This window comes from Apium graveolens, chromosome 3 (assembly GCF_009905375.1).
Source record: "Apium graveolens cultivar Ventura chromosome 3, ASM990537v1, whole genome shotgun sequence".
NCBI classification, from domain to species: domain Eukaryota; kingdom Viridiplantae; phylum Streptophyta; class Magnoliopsida; order Apiales; family Apiaceae; genus Apium; species Apium graveolens.
Genome location: NC_133649.1, coordinates 276,854,643 through 276,865,988, shown reverse-complemented (window position 1 = coordinate 276,865,988; position 11,346 = coordinate 276,854,643). Strand labels below are relative to the sequence as shown.

Here is an 11,346-nt window from a genome sequence, read left to right as displayed (position 1 = left end):
CTTGTTTATTGACTTGTCTTTTATTTTTGGTATTTGGCCTTTCATGGATTGCACTTATCCAATGATCATACATAAATAATTGATAGACAGGTTGATAAAACTAACTTGTATAGATTAATAATATCCTGAAAAACGGGTTCAACCCTTACATAGAATAAAAATGGTTTCATCGACCTTATTACTATGTGTATTACTATGTACTAGAATCATAAGTTGCTTTTCCTAGACATGATAAACCATTAGGTTTGATGCATGCCAGGTTCGGGGGACCTCATCTCCGCTCAAAGTTTCCAATTTGTAGGATCCTCTTCCCAATGTCTTTTTGACCTTGTAAGGTCTTTCCCAATTTGGGGTTAGCTTCCCTTTCTCGCCAACTCCCGATGCCTCAATCTTCCTCAAAACCAAATCTCCTTGCTGGAAGAACCTCTCTTTAACCCTCCTATTGTAATAGAGGGAGGCTCTCGTTGATGCTCTACATTACGGGCGTTGGCTTCATCTCGGACCTCGTCGAAGAGGTCGAGAGCAAGCCTCATGTCTTCTTCATTAGTTTCAGATTCATATGCTTTAACCCTTGGTGATCAGTGGGTGATCTCAAGGGGAACTACTTCTTCGGCTACGTAGGCCAACATGAATAGGGTAGCTTCAGTTATAACTTTGCAAGTAGGATGATATACCCAGAGTATAACTAGCAATTTTTTCACCCAAGTGTTTTTTGAGCGTTCACCCCTCTTCTTGAGTGCATCAAGGATGATTCCATTAGCGACTTCTGCTTGCCCATTTGCTTGGGGATAGGAAACCGAGGTGAATTGGAGTTCTATGATGTTGTCATTACAATACTCTTTGAACTCTTTATTGTCAAACTTTCTCCTATTATCCGTAACAAGGATGCGTGGGATTCCAAACCGACATATCACATTCTCCGAGAAAAAGTGAGAAATTTGCTTGGTGGTTATCTTGGCCAGTGTCTTGGCCTCAATCCACTTAGTGAAGTAGTCAATGATGACCACAATGAACTTCCTTTGTCCCGATGCTACAGGAAAGAGACCTAATATATCCATTCCCCACATCGCGAAGGGGATGAGGGAGCTAATGGATGTAAGCCTCTCTGGAGTCAGTCGAACTATAGGAGCGTGCCTTTGGCATCTATCACACTTCTTCACATAAGCCTTTGCATCGGCTAACATTGCTGGCCAGTGGAAACCCAACCGGGTTATTTTGTGAGTGAGGGCCCTGCCCCCCAAGTGCTGCCCACAAATCCCTTCATGGGTTTCCTCCAATGCCTCCTCTGCCTCGTGAGGTCTTAAACACTTCAAATACGGGATCATAAAAGACCTTTTGTATAGAAGGCCTTCGATCAGAGAGTACCTCAACGCTCTTACTGACAACTTGCATGCCTCTTGGGCATCGTCAGGGAGCTAACCTATCTCAAGGGGTTCTTGATGGAATCAACAACAGCTAGTTAAGCCAATTGGTGCTATCAAGTTTATGGCATGACTTGTCGGGGTCCTCGGGACTTGGAAGTAGATACTTCTTGGACAGTTCTCGATTTCAGATGAGGCGAACTTGAAAAGGGCATCGGACCGTAGTGTTCTCCTCTGTCAAAATATGTTTCGCATATCATTCATCAAACTGAGTTAGTATTTATTTCACGACCCTTAGATATTTAGCTATGGCATCATCTCAATAATGAGCTTTGATTCTTTACAAATTTAAAGACTCTTGGTCCCTCACAGCTCTAACTAAGCCTAACCTGGCTATTAAAGCCTCATACTCTGCTTCGTTGTTCGTAGTTGGGAAGTCAAACTTCAAAGCATATTCGATCATGAACCCTTCAGGGCTTTGCAAGACTAGGCCTGCACCACTAGATTTTGTTTTGGACACTCCGCTAAAATGAAGAACCCAATACTCCTTTAGAGTCAAGTCTTCTTCTTTATCCTTCTCTCCTTCTTCTGGGGTTACTATCTCTTTCCCCCCAACTTCTTGGTCGTTAATGGTGCATTCGACCACGAATTCTGCTAATGCCTGAGCCTTGATGGCTGTCCAAGGCTTGTATTTGATATCAAATTCTCCCAAATCAATTGCCCATTTGATGAGCCTTCCATTCGTTTTAGCGCTATGTAGGATGCTTCTCAAGGGTTGGTCCGTCAGGACTTCTACTTTGTGTTCCTTGAAGTATGGTCAGTAGCTTCCTGGAGGTTGTTATGAGGGCAAGTGAAAACTTATAGGTGGTGGAGTAGTTCAACTAGGCTTCGTGGAGCACTTTGCTTATATAGTAGACATGTTTTTGAACCTTTTGTTATTCCTTTACCAAAACGGCACTCACAATTTGCACAGAGACCGCAAGGTACAAGTAAAGGATGTCCTCTGGACTTGGTTTGGCCAACAACGGGGCTTTATTCATATACTTCTTCATATGTTCAAAGGCCTCTTGGATTTCAGCAGTCCAATCAAAATTCTTCAGCTTCTTTAAAATTTTGAAAAAGGGTAGACATTTATCTCCTGACTTTGAGATGAACCTTCCCAAGGCCGCAATTCTCCCTGTCAATTTCGGAACGTCTTTTATGGAGTGAGGCGGCTCCATGTCCAGGATGGTTTTTATTTTGTCAGTGTTTGCCTCTATTTATCTCTTCAAGACCATGTGACCCCAAAACTTTCCAGACCCAACGCCAAAGGCGCACTTAGCAGGATTTAACATTATCTTGTGGTGTCTCAGCAATTCGAACGCCTATCTAAGGTGATCAATGAGATCGGCCTTGGCTAGGCTTTTGACTAATATGTCATCGACATAGACCTCCATGGTTTTTACGATCAGATGAGCGAATATCTCATTCACCAATCTTTGGTAGGTGGCTCCTGCATTCTTTAGTCCAAAATCCATAACAAGATAACAAAAGATACCAAAGTCAGTAATGAAAGATACATTGCGGGTATCATCCTTGTGCATTTTAATCTGATTGTTACCGCTGAAGCCATCCACGAAGCTTAGTATCTCGTGCCCAACACTAGCATTAATCTGGGTGTCAATCCTTGATAGAGGGTAGCAGTCTTTAGGGCATGCATCGTTGAGGTCGGTGAAGTCGATGCACATCCTCCACTTCCTATTAGCTTTCTTAACCATCACAGGGTTAGCCAACCATTCGGGGAATTGTACTTCCTCGATAAATCCAGCTTCAAGGAGCTTCTCTACCTTTTAATTAATGGCTTCCAGCCTATCTGGAGAATAGGTTATCTTCTTCTGTTGTACGACCTTTTAAGTCGGATCGATATTTAGCTTGTGAGTTATATAGTTAGGGTCGATCCCAGGAATGTCGACCGCTGTCCAGGCAAACACATCATTGTTCTCTTGTAGGAACTTTGTCAATTGGTCCCTCAGGGGTTTCCCCAAGGACGCTCCAATGTAGGTGAACTTATCAAGGTCTAACGGGTCTAAGGGAATTAAGACCAAGTCCTCAGTTGGCTTCCCTCGACGCTCATCGTTCTCTCGGATATCCATGTCTTCTATTGGAAAGACCTGCCCCCCATTTCCATCGGGCCTAAGTGCTGCTATATAACAACTTCGGGCCATTTTCTAATCTCATTTCTCTTCTTCGACACCATTTTTGGTTGGGAACTTGAGTACCATATGGTAGGTTGAGGGCACGGCCTTAAATGCGTGAATCCCGGTGCTTCCCATGATTGTGTTGTAGGTAGAGGCTGCCTTGATAACCTGAAAGTTTAACATCTGTGTGGCCTCTCTGGGCTCTTCTCCAATAGTCACGGGGAGTCGAATCGCTCCTTCTACTTGACATTCCACTTGGTTAAACCCGTAGATGGGTGCATCAGAGGGGTTCAGTTGGGAGTCAGTGTACCCCATTCTTAGAAACTTGTCATGAAACAGAATATCTACGAAAGCTCCGTTGTCAACCAGGACCCCTTTGTCAGGACAATTTTCAATTATCGGGGTGATAACTAGAGGATCATCCTGAGGGAATTTCAAACTGTCAAGGTCGGGGTCACCGCATTCAAGTGTCATCTCAGTCTTGTCACGTTTAGGTGTGTATCCGACTATACTCATCACCTCTCTAGAATAAGCCTTTAGAGAGTTCTTTGTAGTCCCAATATACGTTGGTCCTTCGGAGATCTTGTTGATCACAGGCCCTCTGGGCTGCGGGTTTCGACCTCTATTGTTACCCCCTTGGTCATCATCTCTTTTGTGGCCTCCTCCATCATCGCCCTTAACGAATCTTCCATATTTTCCTCATCGGATGAGATATTCGATCTCGTCCTTGAGCTGTCTGCAGTCGTGGGTATCATGACCAACATCCTTATGGAACCTACAAAATTGGTTCTTGTCTCTCTTCTCAGGGTCTCCCCTTAGTGGCTTCGGCCATCTGAAATTCTTATCTTTCTCAATTTCCATCAGTATTTGGCTTCGTGGCGCATTCATCCTTGCGTATTCGGTGAACCTTGGCGGTTGATTTTTCTTGGATGGGGGATCAGAGTTCTTGATAGTTCAAGGATATTTGTCCTTGGCATCGTACGGTTGGTCCATCTTCCGCTTCTTGTTACCAACGGGTTCATTGTTTACCACTATCTTTCTCATGTTTTCCTCTACGTTGATGTATTTTTTGTCCCTATCTTGGAGCTGTAATATGCTTTCAGGGGGGGTGCTTAGCTAGGGACATCTTGAAGAACTCATCTTTAGTCCCTTATGCAGTGCTATCATAGCTACCTTGTCGTCAAGATCTAGGACCTTCAAGGCTTCCTTTTTGAACCAATTCAGGTTATCTCTAAAGGACTCCTTCGCTCCTTGCACAATGCCCATGAAAGTGGCTGAACTTTCTCATGCACTCTGCCGCTAATGAATTTCTTGATAAAGGCTTGGCTTAATTCTCTGAAAGACCCAATTGAGTTAGGTGGTAGATGGATGCACCACCTTTGAGCCATGCCAGATAGAGTCTGGGGAAAAGCCCGACACCTGATAGCGTCGTTCATGGGCTGTAGTTAGGGCTGGTAATTGATTCGAACTATCCGGTATCTCGGCTTATATCTGGCTCGAAAATATGATACATGTATCATATCCATTTTAAATATGATCCAAATCTGGCATAAAAAATATACCCGAATAAAATATGATCCCGGATACAAGCACTTGTGTACCCGCTCAGATTAAATCTCATATTTTTTATAAAATGATCCTACCCGAATATGATCCGTGGTCCGTATTTGGTTAAAACCCGAATATGATTATAGTTTTAACTCATTACATTTCTAAGTAAATATCAATTTATAATTTATTAATATCTTGTATAAATGTAATTTATTACTAAATATGATTTACCCACCTTTAAAATGGAAAAATTGTAATAGTATGTACTTAATATATCATATATTTAAGTTTTTAATTTGTGATTATTTAGTATATTTACAATATTACATCTATTTTAGAAAAAATGATCATTATATAACATAAATTAAAATTATTTTAGAATATCGGTGGATCATATTTGACTCGGATTCGATGGATCACAAACTACCCAGTTAGAAAAAGAAAAATACGATACTGGTTCATATCTGGTTTGTATCCGGACTTCCAATATCCGTGATCAGTTTGTATCCGAATAAAACGATACCGGACCCAAATATGGACACTACGAAAATAAAATGATCCGAGACTTGAGCAAAGGGGTACCCGGTATCACCCGGATTATTTTACACCCCTAGCTGTAGTAACAAGGTGTTGGAGAACGTCCTGACATAATTTGCTGGATCACCATACCATCATATGCTTTGACGGTAGGAATCTTAAACTTCCTTGATATGTGGGCATTAATTATCTCTTCAGTAAATGGCGGGTTTGGATCATCAGGGTCTCCTAGGGGGATCAAATCACTTGGATCGGCCCTTGGGGTCGCAACCTTTTTTCTTAACGGGAGGAAAATCCCTTGGTGTTGGACCCTCCAGGTCTATAACGGGAGGAAAATCCCTTAATATCGCGGTCTGTTGGATTCTCGACGTCTGATGCATCTCTAGATCACACTTCAACCTTTGGATCTCATCCTCATGAGCCCTAAGCCTCTCTTGTACATCTTGGGGAATCGTCCATTGGGTGCTCCTGGGCTGCAGATAAGCACTCAACATTGGTTCCTTACCAGAACATCTCCTCCTCGGGGCGACTTCCTCGTCCGATGAGTCGGAGTCTCTAGCAGAGTAGGGTCCAGAGAATTCTCGATTTTAAGGGATGAGAGCCAATCCACGAATGTATTGGAGCATCCACCCTTGTCCTTCGCCTCAGTTGGAGAAACCACTTCTTCCAACCTCTGGGTATAGAGCCATCCTGTAAAGTGGGTTGGTAGTCCCTGGAATCACGATTGTTGAGTACTCATACCCAATGGGTTGAGAGTTTATCATTGCATGTAGTTACTGAAATTGGGGATTCATCCCTTGAGGAGTTGGGGGATTCGTCCCTGGGAGCAGATCTTGGATTGAGGGATTCATCCCTTGAGGTTGAGCCTCAAATGCCCCTACAAGGGTTCCTCCCATGATGGAGGCATAGGTTGAGTGTGGGGGTATCTCCATCGTGGATGAGACAATTTGTGATGGGATGGGATCATCAGTTCCACTGTTATTTCTGCTCCGTGTAAGTACCATGGATGTTGTTGTCGTTCCCACAGATGGCGCCAAATGTCGTGGAATAAAAAATTAGGGTTGTGATTACAATTAATGCTAGGGTTGTTGAGCTTCGAGCTTTAATGGTTATTCTCCTGGTGGGGACTAGTTGTCCTCACAAGATTCCTACGTATCTATGTGTTGTAGAGAATCAAGACAAAATGTAGTTCTAGGTTCAGGGGTAGAGCCCTTTATGTAGGTGTCGAGTCTAGGGTAAGACTAGGGTAGGAAGAGTTGGTGGACTAGTCTCCTACTTAGATGGTGAGTAGGACTCTCCTAGATGGTGGATTCTATATTCTTCCTAAAAGAAGTCCGTTTCCATGTTAGATGAGATGTTGGTGTTATCATGGAACTCATTCTCAGGCCTGCTCGGCGGGCCCATCACGTTGCTGATTTTGGGCCGTGTGATACACGACCCACTTTGGGTCGTGGTCGTCACATTCTGCTCAGACTATCAAAACTCATATTGGGTTGTGACTGTGATGACCTACTTTAGGCCGTGGAGTCACGGGTTTAACCTGTAAACTTTAGGACACGATTAATTCAGCATTAATTGTGTCTTTACAGATTGCTTTTCATCCATATCACTTGTATTCTTTCAATAGAAGTAGCTGAGTTCTTATTTTCAAGAACACAGATTTGTAGCACAAACAAATTTATTTTAATATAAATCAAGTGAGTTTTTGATAAATTACTTGTGTCTTTACATTCAGTCTTTTATCACTACAGCTTCATTTCTAGTTGTTAAGTTCCAAAAGCCAAAAACACTTTCAAATAATCAAGAAAACAAAGAAAACACATTCACCCCCCTCTGTGTTGCACTTCATACCTAACAGAGTTATATAAACAAATAGAATATTATTTTTTGTTTATTAGTACATGATTAGGATTATAATTTAATTCGACCATGCACTAGTACATGTAAATTGTCAAAGTTCTTTTTTGTACATGTTTATATATTCGATATCATGGCTGTTATTTGGATATTGGCAATTCATGCTTACATGATTGATTAAGTTAAGGTACCAGACCATTGTTTTTACCAATATTTAATATATGGTTTTATAAATTTTTACCTGTCATATCATGTAAAAACATAACAGTATCTCTTGGTAATCATGGTTGACATGTTTTCCGACATATATGGTGTTAAATTTTGGGTTAACTTCCGACCACCAACAAGTTTCTTTTCCTGAAAGTTTTACTGTATTAAGTTATTGACAAATAAACATGGTGGTGGAAACATTAATTTTTGGTAATATATTTTAATATTTTTATAATAATACGGATTTTGGGCACATTTTATTTTCCTTAGAAAAATATATAATTTACATTTTGTCCTTTTATTTCTTGAGTAAGTGAGTTGAAGCAAAATATTGCCAAAGTAATATTTATGTGTAGATTTATTTATTTTAAAATATTAAGATGTGTATGTTTATTATTTATGGGTTGAATAATCGGTCCAAATGAAGGTTATTTAATGGCCAAATAAAAATGTGTGTGCGGGAGTAAATATGTAATAATTATTAATTTTTTATGTGAGTAAATAACCGACCAAAATGAAGGTCTTTTATTTGACCAAATTTATTATTAATATTTGATTTCTGCGTGAAGAGTACCACTTGCGAGTTAATATTTCTGTCCAAGGACTAAATATTAATGTTGTGTTAGGTATCTTGTCAAATGGGCCCACACACACTATAGTTTTATTTTTCATATTTTGTTTTTGCTATTATGTACGCATAAAACATGAATTTATAATGCCAGCTTATATTTTTTTGTTCCAAATTGCTAGTTAATGCATCTGTTGCTAATATAACTGCCAACATGAACCCAATACAACTAAAGATAATGAGACTGCAGTGGGAAAATCACAGCCTAAGATGTAATATCCGGGATATCTCGTGAAATTATTTTTATCAATAAATAATTTTTATGTGATTATTATATGATTTTTGTTGAATTATCTGATGATGGGTGTGGATATGTAGATGCTTATATGTGGTAAAGTATAAGTATGTTAATTTTATTATGACCAGAATAAAATATAGATAATTACGGTATTTTTCTGGTAATTTTTGGTCTGTTATATGATTTTATATTGATTTATGAGTTTATTAATTATTTTCTGAATAATTACAAAATTATTTTATAAAGCCGGAAATCGTCCAACTTCAATCGTTTTTACGTTTTTACACCCGAAACTCTTCGGAAAACTCCTTTCTAACCTAATCTGGTAATTTCGGACATTTTCCGTGTTTTGACTTTTTCGATCCGGATTACGGTTTGACCCGTGCGCGTCCCGGCGCAAGATTTTCGATACGATAATCATTTCGGTGAATCAACAAAACCCGTATTCTCGAAAGACGGGATGTTATTATATTATTTTCGTATAAAGTGTTTTATAAAAAGCCCGGTTTGGATAATTATCCAATACGGGTACCAAATCAGATCATTTTTGCGGTTACTTAGCGGCTAAGTAACTAATTTATCGATCCAAAGTGATCCAGAATGAACCAATATTCCATAAATATATATAGCCCTTTTATTATTTCATTTTATTCGTATAATCATACTCGATCAGTAAAAAAATAGAAAATACAGAGAAAAACCCTAAAAACGTTACATTCTTGAGAATCAATCGTAAAAACGAAGGCGTTATCGAACTCCGATTCGGGCGTGCAATATATCAAAACGAAGCTCTCGAAAACCTCTTTCTGAATCCACCATCTATTTTTGTGCAGAAATAAAGGTATTTTTATGATTTAATTATTTTAATTCAAATTATTTATGGATTAAATTAGGAATTTTTGTTCTTGATGTTTTTGATATGATTTGATGGCATAATCATGTAGATTTTTTCATCCTGATCATTTTGGTATATTAAATGTCAAAAACCGAGTTCAATAACATGTCCAAATTGTGGTTTGATTCTCGGATTCATAAATTAGGGTTTTAATACTTTGAATGTTCTAAATCGAATTTGGGTATTTCATTTTTATTGATTCTGGGTTGAATTAAGTGATACCAGTCCGTAGATCGTCCAAAAACAAAGCAATTCATGTGTTTAACAGTCGTGTTGGAAGTCAGTATGGTGCTGGCCAGATTTTTTGAGCTCCCGCCGGCATCAATGGCGATTTCGCCGGAAAAGGGATTCCAGGACTGGGTTCGACCTTTGAATACTTGATTTGTGATTCTGCAACGAAATGGAATCGATTGATAGTAGGATTAACCTCAAACCATCGTTCTGGGCTGAGAATTAGATGGCCGGATTATTTTTCGGTTGCCGGATTCTGGGTTCTTCGCGACCCAGAATCTTCATACCCGACCCGTGCTGTTAAAAATAAAAACTCGGTTTTAATCCATAAAGTCCCAATTTAAATCATGAAAACTTGTTTCTGATTTGTTTTAAAAATAAATCAAAAATCTAATTTCTTATATTCTAAAAATTTCTTTTGATTATTTATAATTCAGAAAATGATTATTTAATCATTTTTTAAATTCAGAAAAACTTTTTAATTATTTATTTATTTGAAAATAAATCTGATATATTTTATTAATTATTTTAATTAGTTTTTATTATTTTAATTAATCGATTAATGTAAAATTAATTGATTAATTAATTTAATTAATTATTAATTAATTTTAATTGATTTAATAATTAGATTTAATTATCTAAAATTGATTTAAAAATCTTGAAAAATAGTTTTGAGTTTTAAAATATTATTTAAAATTATTTTCAAAGCTCGATAATTAGTATTAAATCATTTTAAAGTCAGATTCGGGTATTTGAACCATGTTATTTAATAATAAAATGATTAGGAGTCCCGTTTAAATTCTGAAAAATGTTCAAAAATCCGTATTAAATATCTGAAAAATCACTTTGACCACGGATCTTCTTTGAAAAATTATTTTGATCGAATATCTTGTGTGTTATGTGCCACGTGCTATCTGATTGATGTGTTATATGCCTATGTGGTTACTGTTTCACTATTTTAGTCATAACTTTCAATCCGTAAATCGGGTTTGGTTGAAACGAAGGGTAGATAAAAGCTTATGACGTCTGTGTGACGATTAGAATGATATGAGATTGAGTATTGATAGATACTTGTGATGCTTAGCAGAGTAAGAAAGGCATAGGAAAAAAGTTAGTGATCAGTAAATAGAACTGAAGTGTAGAAAAAGAAAGCAAGTGATCGATGAAAAGAAGCAAGGCATAGAAAAAGAAGGAAAGTGATTGAAAAGTAAAACTGTTAGAAGAGTACAAGTAAAGTTGGAAATCATCTGTGACAAGGCAAGTACTTCCGAACCTTCTTCAAGATATATTGCAAATATTTTCGAACTATCTCATAACATGTCGTTATTATTCAAAATAACTCCTGTTTTATATTGCAAGCGCTTTAAACTATTTAACCTTGAACCCTGATTCTTATTGATCTTGAGCCATAAGCCTGATTCTTCATAAACCATTGATTGCTGAATTCCCAGATACGAGCCAGACACATACGATACTACTCCACAAATACATATCTACCACATACTGATTTCTGATATTGAACTGCTTGACATACCAACCCTTATTCCTTGTTTAACAGAAGAACAATTCTTGGAACCCTTGAACCCTTGGTCTTCTACTTTCTGATTATTTCCTTGATTGAAAGCCAATCTTTTTGAAATCCTTGTTATACCTTCATGGTA

General features: G+C 38.3%; 1 protein-coding gene across 1 annotated transcript; it reads right to left on the bottom strand.

Moving 5' to 3' along the window:
- Positions 1-1,701: 1,701 nt before the first annotated feature.
- Positions 1,702-2,581, bottom strand: LOC141715047 (uncharacterized). The gene is made up of 2 exons (XM_074518535.1): positions 2,309-2,581; positions 1,702-2,166 (listed from the first exon to the last, which is right to left on the bottom strand). The coding sequence occupies exons 1-2, from the start codon at positions 2,579-2,581 to the stop codon at positions 1,702-1,704; spliced, it is 738 nt and encodes a 245-aa protein (XP_074374636.1).
- Between the last annotated feature and the right edge of the window lie 8,765 nt (positions 2,582-11,346).